At 50.6% G+C, this 16,303-nt stretch overlaps 4 protein-coding genes across 11 annotated transcripts in view; 2 read left to right on the top strand and 2 right to left on the bottom strand.

Annotated features, from left to right (window-relative positions):
- Positions 1–1,833: 1,833 nt before the first annotated feature.
- Positions 1,834–13,854, bottom strand: znf365 (zinc finger protein 365). Of its 8 annotated transcripts, none has more exons than XR_008904194.1 (7): positions 13,706–13,854; positions 11,740–12,417; positions 11,051–11,345; positions 10,593–10,773; positions 10,287–10,327; positions 8,186–9,726; positions 1,834–1,902 (listed from the first exon to the last, which is right to left on the bottom strand). XR_008904194.1 is itself a non-coding variant. In XM_056608791.1 (6 exons), the coding sequence occupies exons 1-6, from the start codon at positions 13,842–13,844 to the stop codon at positions 9,570–9,572; spliced, it is 1,491 nt and encodes a 496-aa protein (XP_056464766.1). In that variant the 5' UTR covers positions 13,845–13,854; the 3' UTR covers positions 7,302–9,569. The 8 variants fall into 8 exon arrangements, 3 of the variants coding, with proteins under 3 accessions (XP_056464766.1, XP_056464767.1, XP_056464768.1); XR_008904193.1 differs by lacking the exon at positions 1,834–1,902 and adding an exon at positions 7,302–7,738; XM_056608791.1 differs by lacking the exon at positions 1,834–1,902 and having other exon boundaries at positions 7,302–9,726.
- Positions 4,212–4,988, top strand: egr2a (early growth response 2a). Its single transcript, XM_056609926.1, has one exon. It carries the CDS (start codon positions 4,212–4,214, stop codon positions 4,986–4,988), a length of 777 nt encoding a protein of 258 aa, XP_056465901.1.
- adob (2-aminoethanethiol (cysteamine) dioxygenase b) lies at positions 6,099–7,168 on the bottom strand. Its single transcript, XM_056608794.1, has one exon. It carries the CDS (start codon positions 6,966–6,968, stop codon positions 6,252–6,254), a length of 717 nt encoding a protein of 238 aa, XP_056464769.1. The 5' UTR covers positions 6,969–7,168; the 3' UTR covers positions 6,099–6,251.
- A 469-nt stretch (positions 13,855–14,323) lies between the features above and the next one.
- Positions 14,324–16,303, top strand: part of slc30a6 (solute carrier family 30 member 6) — a 16,212-nt gene continuing 14,232 nt past the window's right edge. Inside the window, exons 1-2 of the mRNA XM_056608787.1 lie at positions 14,324–14,529; positions 15,043–15,089. Coding sequence (XP_056464762.1) covers positions 14,343–14,529; positions 15,043–15,089 — 234 coding nt within the window. The 5' untranslated portion in view covers positions 14,324–14,342. The remainder of the gene's footprint in view (positions 14,530–15,042; positions 15,090–16,303) is intronic.

The following is a 16,303-nucleotide window of genomic DNA, read 5'->3' as shown; positions in this document are numbered from 1 at the left end:
TGGGTGACGATGACCTCTTCCGGGGGCGAGCGAGGAGGCAGGAGCGGGTAACTTCAGTCTCTCACTTCGCTCTCGGAGCGAGGACTCGCTTTACCGCTCCCTCCGTCCCCTCGCTCAGAACCAGAGCCGAGACCACCATCTCAACGCCAGGTAACCTTGCTGTGTGTGTATACGTGTGTGTGTGTGTGTGTGTGTGTGTGTGTGTGTGTGTGTGTGTGTGTGTGTGTGTGTGTGTGTGTGTGTGTGTGTGTGTGTGTGTGTGTGTGTGTGTGATAGGGGTAGAGAATCCAATAGAAGATCATTTTTTAAATAAGTGAAACGTAGAATACGATGGACCACCAGAAACTGGTCGGATATTATATTGCATCGTAAATTGTATGTTATCACATATTACATAATATCAGATAAAGATCATATAAAGATATCAAAGAATACTGTTTAGACCTTAAATAACAATTTAATTTTTTGAGCAGATGGACTTTCTCTTGCTGCACTACAACCTCTGTATACTCATAGTTATACTGAGTATTACTGTTGTAATGCTAATATTACATCCCTTTACTCTTCATATTATTTATATTTATAAACAGTGTCTGTATCTTATTTTTTGTTTGTCGATTGTATTTCTATGACAACTTATCATCATGCTGGTTGATTATGTTTAATGATCATATATGATACATTTTGTTGATTTTATTGACATGATACATCATATTTAATGTAGGAAACCGTATTTAGCGTATTTTCTAGGTTATTATAAAAACAATTAGTGACATCTTTAAGAGTAGGGTTAGGGTATAGGGGGCAGAACAGTGAATGCATCTCATAATTATCCCCAGCCTTGCTCTATTGGTGAGGTGTTCATTGGCTCATTGTTAGCGTCAGAGCACCCGAGCGCCCATTGTGCTGCTGGACCAGCAGATACAGGCAGAGACACCTCTTTCTGTTTACAACTTTAATCCGTAGTTTCCTCCGCTAACAGCAGACAAAGATTTGAAGAGTTAAAGTTGAAACTTTCTATATCCTTGTTTCATTCATTCACACAATATCCAGAAGCAACTTCACTGTACCATGAATGTTCAATAGCAGGTCTGATGGTTAGCTTCTACTGCTAGCCCCTAGCCTCTGGTATTGTGTTCTAATGGAGCCAGTATCCTTTAGCGGGGCTGGAGCCTGTACCCTGTAGCAGGGCTGAACCCTTGAGCGGGGCCAGAGCCTGTAACCGGTAGCGGGGCTGTACCCTTTAGCGGGGCTGTACCCTGTACCCTGTAGAGGGGTCTGTACCCTTTAGCGGGGCCGGAGCCTGTACCCTGTAGTGGGGCCGGAGACTGTACCCTGTAGCGGGGCTGGAGCAAGTACCCTGTAGAGGGGGCCTGTACCTTTTAGTGGGGCTGTACCCTGTACCCTGTAGAGGGGGCCTGTACCCTTTAGTGGGGCTGTACCCTGTACCCTGTAGAGGGGGCCTGTACCCTTTAGTGGGGCAGTACCCTGTACCCTGTAGAGGGGGCCTGTACCCTTTAGTCGGGCTGTACCCTGTAGAGGGGGCCTGTACCCTTTAGTGGGGCTGTACCCTGTACCCTGTAGAGGGGGATTGTACCCTTTGGTGGGGCTGTACCCTGAACCCTGTAGAGGGGGCCTGTACCCTTAGCGGGGCTGGAGCCTGTACCCTGTAGTGGGGCCGAGGACTGTACCCTGTAACGGGGCTTTACCCTGTACCCTTTAGCGGGGCCGGAACCTGTAGCGGGGCTGAACCCTGTACCCTTTAGCGGGGCTGTACCCTGTAGCGTGGCTGGAGCCTGTACCCTGTAGCGGGGCTGGAGCCTGTACCCTGTAGCGTGGCTGGAGCCTGTACCCTGTAGCGGGCTGCGGGGCCGGACCACGACCCAGTCTCAAACCGCCACTCTATAGGATGGAGAGGGAGAGATCCATTCATTATCTGGTTAATACACCACAACACCACACACTAGACTACAACACTACACACACGACACTGAACACACAACACAACACATAGAACCACACTACAATACATAACTAAAGACATAACTTAATACAACACAACACACAGAAGCGCACACCACGATAGTACACTGCACAAACAACACTTCAATAAAAAACTACACGCAACCCTAAACACAAAGCACTACACACAACTTACAGAACCGCACTCCAGCACAACAAACTAAAGACTACAAACACAACACTTTGCTACACACAAAACACAACACACCCTACACGCTTACTCAGAACAACGTAGGACCCACCCTGTGGGGGGGGGGGGGGGGGGGGGGGGTCCGGGGAGCAGCCGGCTGAGTGGCGGTCCGGAGGTGGACAAAGATCCATATCCACACAACACACACGTGACACATGATTAATCGGCAGGTTGCGCCCCAGCGGCCCAATAGACCATGTGACCCGCCCCCCCCGCCCGGGCCGCTCCGAGGAGCGTGGGCGAAGGTGCAGGAGGGCACCCATCCACCCAGGGAGGGGGGTTGTGTGTGTGTGTGTGAGAGACTGAAAGTGTGTGAGACAGTGTGTGTGTGTGTGTGTGTGTGTGTGTGTGTGTGAGAGCGTGAGTGTGTGTGTGAGATTGAGTGTGTGTGAGACAGTGTGTGTGTGAAACTGTGTGTGTGTGTGTGTGTGTGTGTGTGAGCGAGAGCGTGAGTGTGTGTGTGTGTGTGTGTGTGAGACTGAGAGTGTGTGTTTGTGTGTGTGCGTTTGTGAGACTGAGGGTGTGTGTGTGTTTGAGACTGAGAGTGTGTGTGTAGGGGGGGGGAGGAGAGAGTGTGTAAGCTTAACTGAAGAAATTATGTTTCATTACTGAATGTCATCGTAAGTTGTTCTGTGCGTCTTAGATAGAGTTAGAGAGAGAGAGAGAGAGAGAGAGAGAGAGAGAGAGAGAGAGGGAGAGAGAGAGAGGGAGAGTTCACTAGTGTCTATTGTGAGTTGTGAATCAGCGTGAATGAGTGAACTTATTAAATTATATTGTAGTCATACTCCAATGTTCTGTGTGTGTGTGTGTGTGTGTGTGTGTGTGTGTGTGTGTGTGTGTGTGTGTGTGTGCGTGTGGGACCTCCATCTGTCAGAAGGTGGGCGGCCCCCAAACCAACATTTTTGTATCTGTGGGCGTTCAAAAGACTGGCGAGAGAGAGGGGGGAGAGGGGGAGAGACAGGGCGTAGAGAGAGGGAGAGAGGGAGAATGAAACCTCTCTTTGTGTATTTGAGATGTTAGTGTTAAGATAAACCTCATTTCTGAAGCTTACTATAAATATAATTACATAATATAATTATAATTCTCGCTCTTATTATTAATATTACCATTATTTTATTTAGAATGGGGCTGAGGAGCTTTATAATCATTCATTCATTAATCAATTTTAAGATTAAAAAATAAATATAAAAGGATATTCAAATTAATTTATACATGAATTAATTATTAATTATTATATTTTAGATACTACCCTTACCCTAAACCGGTATAATATATAATATGTAGAATTATAATAATTCATATTCATAAAAAAGATAATATCTATCAATGATTATATTGTTATAAGATATGTTAATATAATGAATTAATCTCAAACCAATCTAAATTGTTAATGTAAATGTAATGTTCATTTTAGATATAAATGATACATATTGGTAATGATATGACAATGTGTGTGTGTGTTTGTTTGTGTGTGTGTCACTCAGACTCATAACACGTTTGCATGCTTATTTTCTTCTCCTATTTCTATTCCTTGTAACTGAGCTGTATTATAACCATCATCATCATCATCATCATCATCATCATCATCATATGGTAAAACCAGCCCCTGTCCCTCAGACTGTATCACCTGGTCCACCAGGTGGTTCTCACACCTTCTCCTCTGGTCCACAGGAGGCCACGCCCACAACTCCACCAGCACCACCCAACGCACCACCCAACGCCCTGCAGAGCCAGGGCGGGGTTACCCCAGGAGAGAGGAGAGAGGAAAGGAGAGGAGAGAGGAGAGGAGAGGGGTGCAGGAGAAAGGAGAGAGGAGAGGAGAGGGGTCAAGGAGAGAGGAGAGAGGAGAGGAGAGGGGGCCAGGGGAGAGGAGAGAGGAGAGGAGAGGGGCCAGGGGAGAGGAGAAGGGTCCAGGAGAGAGGAGAGGAGAAGGGCCAGGGGAGAGAGAGAGGGGTCCAGGAGAGAGAGAGGGGTCTAGCTCTCCCCCAGGTCCACCACCATGGCCCACGGCCAGCCTGACGTGAGCCACATGTACGCGGCGCCCCATCCGCCCACCTCGTACGCCTGCAGCGCAGACCTGTACCCCGACCCGTCGGCCAGCTACCTGGCCACCTCCACCTGCGCCGTGTCCTACCACCACCACCACCACCACCACCCCGCCCCCCCCTACAGCCCCAAGCCCCCCCCCGCCGACGGCCCACTGCTCCCCCTGCTCCCAGACTACGGGGGCTTCTACCCACCCGCCTGTCAGCGCGACCCCCCCGGGCCGGCCTTCCCGGAGAGGAAGACGCTGGCGTACCCGCTGGAGTCGCTCCGCCTGCCGCCCCCGCCCCTCACGCCGCTCAACACCATCAGGAACTTCACGCTGGCGCCGCCCGGCCCGGCCCCCCAGGGCCCCGTCATGGCGGCTGCGTTCGGCCACCACAGCCTGCCGCTGCGCCCCATCCTGCGGCCCAGGAAGTACCCCACCCGGCCCAGCAAGACCCCGGTGCACCAGCGGCCCTACCCCTGCCCCGCCGACGGCTGCGACCGCCGCTTCTCGCGCTCCGACGAGCTGAGCCGCCACGTGCGCATCCACACGGGCCACAAGCCCTTCCAGTGCCGCGTCTGCCTGCGCGCCTTCAGCCGCAGCGACCACCTGACCACGCACATCCGCACGCACACCGGGGAGAAGCCCTTCTGCTGCGACACCTGCGGACGCAAGTTCGCCCGCAGCGACGAGAGGAGACGACACCTGAAGATCCACCAGAGACAGAAAGACAAGAAGGCCTGCTAGGGTCCTGCTCTACAGCGGCCCCCCCCCCCCCCCCCCCCCCCCCGACCCCCCACCCCCATATCACTCAACAGGTGCACCTCCTGGGGGACGTCAGGTGGGCTCCCTTGGGGCCCCAACCCTTAGGGACCCTCCTTAGGGAGCGTTAGAAGGCTCCACTCAGGGATGTTAGTTCCTGAGGCAGTTTGTAGCGATGAGTTACAGGTCCCTCCGTCTGAACAGGACCCCATATGTCCCTGATAGTACAGGGGACCTCACAGGTGACGGTGTTCAGATAGTGGTCTGGAGGACAGACACCTCACCTGTACTCCCCAAACACCACACCTGTGGGAGCAGGTTTGGAGGAGGAAGATTGAAGCTGAAGATTTTGAACTTTTTTTAGGAACCAAACTAGCCTTTAATATAAAACTGTCTTTTGATAAATTGTGATTGAACGTTTTTCAATAAAGAGTGATCCTCCTGGTCCTAGTTTCATCAGACCTGTCTCACCTGGTCTCCATCAGACCCGTCTCACCTGGTCTCCATCAGACCCGTCTCACCTGGTCTCCATCGGCCTGTCTCACGGTAGCAGCGGTTATAATGTGTTCCACCACTAGATAGAGCTGCTGCACTCTTCACCACAGGAGGATTCTTACCGGGCTAATGTTTCACATTTAGAGAGTTTAACCTGAAGCTTATGCCGAAAGCCACACAGGCCAGAGGCCCGACAGTAACACAGGCCTGATGGTAACACAGGCCCGAGGCTTGACATTAACACAGTAACAAAGGCCTGACAGACAGGCAAGGGGAGACAGTAATAAAGACCTGACAGTAACACATTGCCCAGGCCTGACAGTAGCATAATACTGACGGTAACACTAACACAGGCCTGACACGGTAACATTAACGCAGGCCTGACAACAAAGGAGTAAGAACCCCTAACAATACAATGCTAGGGCGTTGCTCTATCTACTGAGCTATTTAGGGAATACAACCCCAGCCTGCATGTTAGGTTAGAGAGGGTTAGTTTAGGCATAAGGAATAGTAACATGTCATCATCAGGTTTAAACCCCGTTCAGGTCGTGGTTCAGAGTTATGAAACACTCGGTTCTACAGTGAAATTCAAACGTTAAATGCTTTAAGTTGCGTTTATTTTGCCAACAGAACTGGATCAGATAAGAACAATATGAGAACATGGAAGAGGTTTATATTGAGTGCCTCCGTAAGTCTGCTGCTGAGGACCTTCTAGTTCTTAAGAATCCGAGGGGATGAGGGGCCTCCTGGTCTTTAGAGACCCACTCCGGGACCGGGGTAGGGTTCCGAGCCGCACCAGAAGTCGTGTGGCTGGGAGATGTCCATGAGCCAGACCTCTGAGCCCTGGGGGGCCCCGGCCTCCCCCGGGACCACCTTGTAGTAGTGACAGTCTCTCCCGTCGTCAGGGTCGTATGGGGGGGCCAGGATATCCAGGAACGCCGTGGGTCCATCCACCGCATCGATCCGGTGGAGGTTGTCCCGGTGGGGGGCGAGGACGCACGGGCCACTGTGCTCGGTGTACTCCCCGGTGGACCGGAGCACCGAACGGCGGAGCGAGCCGGACGGGCCGGTGGGAGTCCCGGACAGCGGAGATAGGTCCAGCCGGTCGAAGCACGTGATCCGCGTCTTGCCGTACATGACTTTGAGCATACCGTTCATCCCCGGGTGGTCGTGGAGGGGGATGGACGCCCCGCGCTTCAGGAGGAACACCCCCATGCTGAACTCGTCCGTCTCGCAAATGTGCATGTAGGTAACCGGCGGAGGGCCACCGGGGTACGGCGGCTGGGGGGCCCCGGCCCGGGGCTCCACCAGACGTAGGTCCGCCGCCCTGACCTCATTCAGCAGAGCCCGCAGTTTGCTCTGCTGCTCCGGGAAACCTCTGCCGGCCTCCTCGACACACCGGAAGGTGGCGAGCGCCTGGCGGGCGACCTGCTGCACAACGGAGCTCCGCATGTCGTCCCCGGGTCTCATGCCGAGCGGGCCCCGCGAGCCGCGGCGGCAGCCAGGGTCGAAGGGTCGGTACACCTCTCACTCTGAGGCGGTCGCTTTGTCTCCGCTCCCGCGGGTTCGGGACGCTGTGAGCCGCAGGAGCTGCAGAGAGGAGCTCGATGACCTCGGGGCGTCTGACCGAGCTCAACAACAGCCCATCTGTGGAAAACTGTCACGCACGTCTCTCACGTCCGCACTCCGCACGACACTATACACATCAAGTCGGCGCGGTGCATTGTGGGATTCGTAGTCCCAGCAGCCGCAGCGGTTGTCTGTTTGACACTCTCACAAAGTAGGTTTAAAATAAAAAGATAAAAATCAATTATTTCCGATCAAGCAATTTGATCGGACACGAGGCATTCCATGAGCACTGATCTTGATCTAGAGTATAAGTCTGGGGATCTAACTACAGGCGGATCACTCCTGTATCCCTCCGCTCTGCAGGTGTTTGTCTCTTGTATCCCTCCGCTCTGCAGGTGTATTACTCTTGTATCCCTCCGCGCTGCCAGTGTATCACTATCCCTCTGGTCTTAGGTGCTTCCGATCGCCGGGAACGCATCACCGCAGCGTTAAAAGACTCGTCACTGGGGAGACGTCCCATGGTGCCGAGCAGCAAGATAGTGCGAAGGACATGTGTATGTGTTGCTTGGCAACAGTCCAGTCGCGGAACCATTTGTGTTGGTGCAGCCAAGTAAACCATTTCATAAAATAGGTCCTCATGTGTAGGCGGTTCTCTAATAAATGGAGATGAACTGTTGATAAAATGGATGACCTTATCCAGCAGAACAGCCTCAGTATGTGATTAAACAATAACAACAATGATCTTTAGGTCCTTATATAGACATTGAGACAAATACGTGTCGTGTGTTGGTAATTAATAAAGCCCTTTTATTTTTTCATATTGCAGCCTTGAACTTTTTGCTTCATGTCTGATTTTTTTAATTTAATATCGGTAGCTGCATTCTGCATTTATGTCTACATGTTCTTCCCTGCGCTAGCAACACACATCTGTGAATGCGCAAACTTACACAATATAGGCTACGTAACTCTTTCTGGTTCAGTTATGAAATCCAAACCGGTACGTATTTATGTTTCAGGTATATTAGTTCTGATTTAGAAAGTAGTATTACTCTGAATGTTGCAATACACCTTTTTTTCTCATGGAAAGGGCATGTTGTTTGTACTGCGTTTGTACTCACTTCAGTAAAGAAGTATTTGGTTTTCCAAACTCCTCGCTGCCTGCTGCCTCTTTCTTGGATCCACCTTACCCAGACCGGAACAGAAGTTACATTTGTATTTCCGGTAGCAGAAAGACCTTCAAGAGGAGATGTTGGATACATGTTTAATTCAGATCTTCACAGTACAGTGCTATACAGAGTGTTCCTCTAACGAGCTCTACAAACAGAACATAGGAAACTAACACCTTGACGTCATAACTTAAGTCTACCGCAGTGACGTCATAACGTAACATCCCACCGTGATGTCAAAACGTAACTGTACCATAATAACGTTTCTCTACACCATGACGTCCTAACTTTACTCTACCAACACGATGTAATCACCTTACTCTACCACCGTGACGTCATCAACTTACTCTACCACCTTGACGTCATCACATGACTCTACCACGTGACGTCATAACGTTACTGAACCACCAGGAAGTCTGTGTTTTCTATGTGCTGCTTCGTGCCGCTCTGAGACATCTGCTGCCAGACTCCCTTGAGCGCTGAATTAGCCCTGATGCTATGCCTAAAACACCTTTTATAGCTAGCACAAACACGCACATACATGCACACACACACGCACGCACACACACACACACACAATTAATATACCTTCTTTTATTAATTATCAGTTTAAATGTTCTCCTACCACAAGTTCTGGACACAGAATTTACAAAATATACTAACAGTTAAAAACCCAGAACCATTTACAGCAGAGATACGTATAACCCCAGAGACCGGGCCGATGGGCAGTATACTACGTACAGGTGTGTGTGTGTGTGTGTGTGTGTGTGTGTGTGTGTGTGTGTGTGTGTGTGTGTGTGTGTAGCAGTGATCAGCAGACTCCATCACCCAGAGCCATAGTCCAGAGGTTAAAGGTCAAAGGTCAAAAGTTAAAGCAGGACCCCGGGGCTACATTCAGAAGACAGTAACCGTTAGTAACCGGTTGTGTAACAAGGCTAAGGGTTTAGGTGACGTTGCGTGGTCTCATTGTGTTGATATAGTGATCTTGTGTTATATACTGCTCTTGTGTTATTATCATGTATGTATGTGTAGTTATGTTGTGTTATTGTGTTGTGTTTTGCTATACCATTGTTAGATTATATTCTATTGTTGTTGTGTTGTTCTATAATGCTGTTCTCCTTGTGTGGGGTTTGTTGTTGGGTTATATTGTTGTTGTGGTTCTAATGGTTCTAGTGGCGTTGTGTGTATTGTTGTGTTATAATGTTCTAGTTCTGGTGCTTGTGAGGGTCTCTAGCGGTGGAGGTCCAGGTCCAGGTCCAGGTCCAGGTCCAGATCCAGGTCCAGGTCCAGGTCCAGGTCCAGGTCCTAGCCAGTCTCCTGGAGGAGGAGGTCCGCTCTAGACATCGTAGCCCAGGGACCTGCAGCGCTGTCTGGGCTCCCAGACCCACCCCGGGTCCTGGTCTTGGTCCAGGTCCTGGTCCAGGCTGGGCCTGGAAGAAGAGGAGGAGCTCCTGTTGTCATGGAAACCAGAGTATGGTTGACCCCCTGCTGACCTGAAAGTAAACAGACAGTCATGATGTTGATGATGTCATGGTGGTGATGTGATGTCGGTGATAATGTCATGGGGTTGATGATGTCATGATGGTGATGATGTCAGGGTGGTGATGTCATGGTGGTGATGATGTCATGAGGTCACGGTCGTGATGATGGCATGATGGTGATAATGTCAAGTCGGTGATGATGTCATGCCAGTGATGATGTCATGCCGGTGATGTCATGATGGTGATGTCATGATGTCACAGTGTTGATGATGTCATGACGTCACAGTGTTCATGATGGCATGATGGTGATAATGTCATGGTGTCAAGCTGGTGATGATGTCCTGATGGTGATGATATCATGATGTCACAGTGGTGAGGATGTTATGCTGGTGATGATGTCATGCTGGTGATGATGTAGTGGTCTCACGGTGGTGATGATGTCACGCTGGTGATGTTGTCATGAAGGTGATGACGTCATGACTCATGATGTCACGGTGGTGATGATGTCATGCTGGTAATGATGTCATGCTGGTGATGATGTCATGGTCTCATGGTAGTGGGGAGCTACTTGCCTGCTCTTGGACATCCTGTGGCGAGCTTGCTCAGCGAGCTGCTGAGGAGACCACAGACACGTAGACACGCACAGGTCAAGGATAAATATAGAAAAACACAAAGAACTAGCTCTAGTAGTCTAGAATGCATTTGGGCTTTACCCTGTTGTGCAATTTACAAAGCACTTTGAAAGTGTGTGTGTCTACCTGTGTGGGGACTTTTGTGTTTGTGTGTGTTCCTGTGTGCGGTCCCTCTGGTAGTGTGTGTATGTACCTGTGTGCGGTCCCTCTGGCAGTAAGTGTGTGTGTACCTGTGTGTGTCTGTACCTGTGTGGGGGGGCGGTTCCTCTGGCAGTCGGCGTGCTCCTCCCCCTGGTAGGACCGGACCCGCCGCTCTGCGAGGGCGATCCGCTCCAGCAGCGCCTCGATGAAGCGCTGGAGGCGGAGCCTCCCGCTGGCCTCCTGCCGCGCCGCCGCCGCCAAAAAGCTCTGAATGCTCAGCGCCTCTCTGGGAGCAGGGAGCAGACGCTGAGTTGTTAGCGCATTGTAGCATTAGCTGTGAATGAGGTTAGCTAGGGGCTAGCTAGCGAACCAACGACCACTCTCTACTCTTTACTGAGGTCTAAGGGGCGGGGCTCCCCCTCTGCTCTGAGTAGAGCCATATGGGCTAGCTAGCTCCTAGCGACGGGCTAGCTAACTCCTTGGGACTCGAAGGCTAGCTCCTAGCGACGGGCTAGCTACCTCCTAGCGACAGGCTAGCTAGATCTTAGCGACGGGCTACCTACCTCTCGCGCTGCTCCAGCCGGTCCTCCGAGACGTTGAGCTGCTCCCTCAGGGCGGCGATCACGCTGACGGCCACGTCCACCTGGCGGCTCAGCGCGCGCTGCCGCTCCGCCGCCTCCTGCCGCTCGCGGGCCAGGTGGCGCCAGTGAGCGCGCTCACACAGCAGCTCCGTGTCCGTGCGGGCTAGCTCCCAGCTGACACGTGCTAGCCGGCGCTGCATGCTGCCGTCGGCCGCGTGCAGCAGCACGGCGAGCCGGCCACGCACCACCGCCTCCAGCCCCGCCCACCGGGAGACATCTGACAGACAGCATGGGGTTATAGATCTGTAACCATGGGGTTATAAATCCTAGAACCATTGGGTTATAGATCTATAACCACATGGTTTTAGATCTATAACCATACAGATACTAGGATCTATAACAACAGATCCTATTATCTGTATAGTTATAGATCTTAAACCATGTGGTTTTAGATCTATAACCGGCCGACACATCCCCCCCCCCCCCCCCCCCCCTCGACCAATCATCCCCCCCCAGATCTATAAACATGTGGTTATAGATCTATAACCATACCACCATATATCTATATCTATATCTATATATCTATACCTCTATACATCTATCTATCTAAAAAAATACTAGCCTCTAGGATTCAGAGTTCAGGAGTGGATCAGCAGTAACAGTTTCCTTACCGGTCCGAACATCCCTTCCTCCAAACTCCACAGACGGCCCTGGACCCCCTGGGTCTGACCCACCTCCTGGCGCTGGTCTAGGGTCCGGGTCTGACCCACCTCCTGGCGCTGGTCTAGGGTCTGGGTCTAACCCACCTCCAGGCGCTGGTCTAGGGTCTGGGTCTGACCCACCTCCAGGCGCTGGTCTTTGGTCTGGACCCGGGTCTGTGGGTGGCCTTGGGTCTGGACCCGGGTCTGTGGGGGGTCTTGGGTCTGGACCCGGGTCTGTGGGGGGTCTTGGGTCTGGACCCGGGTCTGTGGGGGATCTTGGGTCTGGACCCGGGTCGGTGGGTGGTCTTGGGTGAGGCGGACTGGGTAGACTGAGGAAGAGGATCCGTCTCAGACCTTCCGCATTTTTCCTGGCATCCTCCTCCTCCACCACCTCCTCCTCCTCGTCCTTGGGGCCCACGCCGGCGCTCCTGGTCCGGCGCCTCCTGGGGGGAGACCGTCGCCCCCCGCTGGGCCCCAGGGGGGGGGCACCGGGGGGGCGCTGGGGGAGGGGCTTCATGGTGGTCCGCAGCGAGGCCAGGGTCCCGGGGCGGTCCCTCCCCGCACATCGGGAGCAGCCCAGCGACAGCCCCCCCCCTACGCTGCTGAGGCCTTCAGCGGGTCTGGAGCCCAACGCCTGCTGCATGACCGCTGGACAGAGAATACAGTATACAGTATCCTACTGTATCTATTACTGTAGAGTAGGAGGCCTGCTGCCTGACCGCTGGAAACATAATACTGTACACAGTATCCTACTGTATCTATTACTGTAGAGTAGAAGGCCTGCTGCCTGACCGCTGGAAAGAGAATACAGTATACAGTATCCTACTGTATCCATTACTGTAGAGTAGAAGGCCTACTGCCTGACCGCTGGACAGAGGATACAGTATACAGTATCCTACTGTATCTATTACTGTAGAGTAGAAGGCCTACTGCCTGACCGCTGGACAGAGGATACAGTATACAGTATCCTACTGTATCTATTACTGTAGAGTAGAAAGCCTGCTGCCTGACCGCTGGAGAGAGAATAAAATATACTACATCATACTATATCATAGTATACGATATCATACTTCATAGCATACTATATCATACCATATAATAAACCATATCATACTATATCTATTACTGACTACTATTACTGTAGAATAGAACGTCTGCTGCATGGCCGCTGGAAAGAGAATAGAATACAGTATACTCTATCATAATATACAGTATACTATAGTATACTATATAGTATAGTATAAGTATACTATATAATACTATATCTATTACTAACTAGTATCACTGTAGAATAGAACTCATGCTGAATGGCCGAGAATAAAATATACTATATCATACTACATCATAGTATATATACCATATCATACTATATAGTATACTATATCATACTATATAGTATACTATATCATACTATATATTTTACTGATTACTAGTACTAACTATAGAAGAGAATATATATTAGTATCTATTACTATACTACTATATTATAATACTATATAGTACAATATACATTACTAATATAACTGAGCAGGACCCACTGCAGACATGACACTTTATTGTACTATATCATACATACTATACTACTATATCATAATACATTACAGTACTATATCTATTACTAATTTAACTGAGCAGGACCCACTGCAGAGGCATGGAGAATACCCTATAAATACAATAAATACTATATAATAGGCCTACGTGTTGATCTCCAGACCTCTGGAGCGCTGGTATCCACATGTATCAACACTCCGCTCATTGTGTTGTGTCATTAAGATCCTTACCGCTCAAGGCTGACGGCTCAATCCCGGTTGGGCTAGGAGTCAGCTAGCGGGTAGCATTAACACTAGCAATGTACCGGGGACCCTACCGTGTACCGGTGGTCCTACCAGGAGTCCTACCGTGTACCGGGGGTCCTACCGTGTTCCTGGGGTCTTACCGCGTTCCAGGGTCCTAAGGGGCTGCCATGTCGCGGGGGGCGTCTCCTCGGCGCGAGTCACGCTGGCGGGAGGGACCGACGGAGGACACCGTAGACTCGCCTGGAGATACAAGCGCAGCAGGGGGTCGCGTCTCGTCATCGGCCTACACATCCCCCCCCCCCTCCCCCCTCGACCAATCACATCCCCCGACACAACCCCCCCCCTGGACCAATCACATCCCTCAAATGGAGACCAGCCCCCGCCTATATATATATATATATATATATATATATATATATATATATATATATATATATATATATATATATATATATATATATATATCCTAGTATTCTATGTGATTATGTCACTGTTGACACTATATTGTTCTGTACCTACTGTTTTTGCATTGTGTGGACTAGCCTGCTATTCTGATATCATACGGCATTAAACTCTCTTCAATGAAACGGTGTTTGATTCTGTTCTGTGGAGAACTGTTCATGAAATCCGCTTTAAACGGAGTTAACGCGCGTTTGCGGGTCAGTTCCCCCTCCATCCGCCTGGGGGCGCCCGCGGACCGTCCGGAAACCACCGAGGAAGAGCCGAGCTTTGGAGCCAATCACATCCCGTTGGAGGACTTCCGCCTGCAGCCTGAAGATGGAGGGGCGAACATCCACGTCCTCAGCCGGAGCTCCGTACCACGGCGTCGGGGACTACTACCCCAGGAAGTACGGCTCAAAGCCGGACGTGGTCCCGTCGGGGGTGACCGAGCGGAAGGTGTTTCCACCGGAGCCGCCGCCCGACGCGGTGTCGGTGGACGTCCTCCACAGCGGAGACTCTGGAGGTTTGTTGTGCTAACGGCTAACGGCAGGTGGGGGGGGGGGCTCCTCAGACCTTCCTCAGACCTTCCTCAGACCTTCCTCAGACACTCCTCTGTCCGGCCGCTCAGTACACGCCCAACTCCGCCGGACACAACAACATCAACAACAACAACCAATGACGGCGTGTTGTGATTGTTGTCGGCGGAGTTATCCCGTGTATCCTTCCTCCTGTGTCGAGAAACAGACGACACAGGGGGTCTGTGGTGTAGTGTGTGTTTACTGTGTGTGGTGTTTACTGTGTGTGTGTAGTGTACATGGCATAGGATGTGTGTGTGTAGTGTAGTGTAGGGTAGGGTGTGTGTGTTTAGTGTGTGTGTGGTGTAGTGTGTGCGTTTATGTGGTGCGTTGTAGTAGTAGGTGTTTAGGGGGGTCCGAGTCCAGGGGGTCCCAGTCCGGGGGGGGTCCCAGTACAAGGGGCCCCAGTCCAGGGGGGGACGGTTGTTCAAACTGGTCCTCATTCGTTTCTCCTCCAACAGATTTCCTGATGCACCGGAAGAAGCAGGAGAACGACACTTACGTCCTGGTAAGACTCTGCCTACTTACGCACTGACGGGGGTGATGGCGGTGTTGTTCATGTGGGGATGTGTTGATGTGACGGTGTGTATTGTTGATGTGTTAATGGGATGATGTGTTGATGTGACAGTATGTGTTGTTGATGTGTTAATGTAACAGTGTCTGTTGTTGATGTGTTCATGTGTTGATGATGTGTTAATGTGATGGTGTGTGTTGTTGATGTGTTGATGTGACGGTGTTTGTTGTTGATGTGTAGATGTGTTAATGTGACGATGTTATTGTTGATGTGACGGTGTGTGTTGTTGATGTGCAGATGTGTTAATGTTACAGTGTTATTGTTGATGTGTTCATTTGATGTGTGTGTTGATGTGTTCATGTGACGTTGTGTTGTTCATGTGTTGATGTGACGGTGTGTGTTGTCAACGTGTTAATGTGACGGTGTGTTGTTGTTGATGTGTTCATGTGACGGTTTGTGTTGTTAATTTAATGATGTGACGTGTATGTTGTTGTGTCGATGTGACGACATCGACACAACATTTAATGTTTTGATGTGTTAATGTCACAGTGAATGTTCTTAACGTGTTGATGTGTGTTGTTAATGTGCGTGTTGTTAATATGTTGATGTGTTAATGTGACGTGTGTCTTGTTAATGTGTCGATGTGTTAATGTATTGTTGTGACGGTGTGTATTGTTGATGTGTTAATGGGTTGATGTGACACTGTGTGTTATTGATGTGTTGATGTGACAGTGTGTGTTGTTGATGTGTTGGACGCACCTGCAGTTCAGCTGCTGTGTCAAATGGCTCCCTGTAGAACCAGTTGAAGACAATGGCTGTACTGGGCATCTCCCAGTAGAACCAGTTGAAGACAATGGCTGTACTGGGCATCTCCCAGTAGAACCAGTTGAAGACAATGGCTGTACTGGGCATCTCCCAGTAGAACCAGTTGCAGACAGTGGCTGTACTGGGCATCTCCAAGTAAAACCAGTAGCAGACTGTGTTTGAACTGGGCAGCTCCAAGAAGAACCAGTAGCAGACAGTGGTTGAGCTGGGCAGCTCCTATTAGAACCAGTAGCAGACTGGTTGTACTGGGCGGCTTCCAGTATAATCAGTAGCAGACTGGTTTTACTGGGCGGCTCACAGTATAAGACTGTAGTGTTCTATGTTATATTAGTATGTCCCGTTATTCTCTCCATCACCACTGGGTGGCGGTGTTGGATGAGGTC

This window comes from Gadus chalcogrammus, chromosome 15, assembly GCF_026213295.1.
Source record: "Gadus chalcogrammus isolate NIFS_2021 chromosome 15, NIFS_Gcha_1.0, whole genome shotgun sequence".
NCBI classification, from domain to species: Eukaryota; Metazoa; Chordata; class Actinopteri; order Gadiformes; family Gadidae; genus Gadus; species Gadus chalcogrammus.
The sequence above is the reverse complement of the archived record's forward strand: the minus strand, read 5'-3'. Positions and strand labels throughout refer to the sequence as shown.

Bases quoted from the DNA above. Each gene is read 5' to 3' on its own strand.
- adob (XM_056608794.1), bottom strand. From the start codon at position 6,968: ATGAGACCCGGGGACGACATGCGGAGCTCCGTTGTGCAGCAGGTCGCC.
- egr2a (XM_056609926.1), top strand. From the start codon at position 4,212: ATGGCCCACGGCCAGCCTGACGTGAGCCACATGTACGCGGCGCCCCAT.
- znf365 (XM_056608791.1), bottom strand. From the start codon at position 13,844: ATGACGAGACGCGACCCCCTGCTGCGCTTGTATCTCCAGGCGAGTCTA. The intron at 11,346-11,739 runs GTAAGGAAACTG...GCTGTCTGTCAG, and splicing joins AGGAAGGGATGTTCGGACCG to ATGTCTCCCGGTGGGCGGGG. The intron at 10,328-10,592 runs GTACAGACACAC...TGGTCTCCTCAG, and splicing joins GGAACCGCCCCCCCACACAG to CAGCTCGCTGAGCAAGCTCG.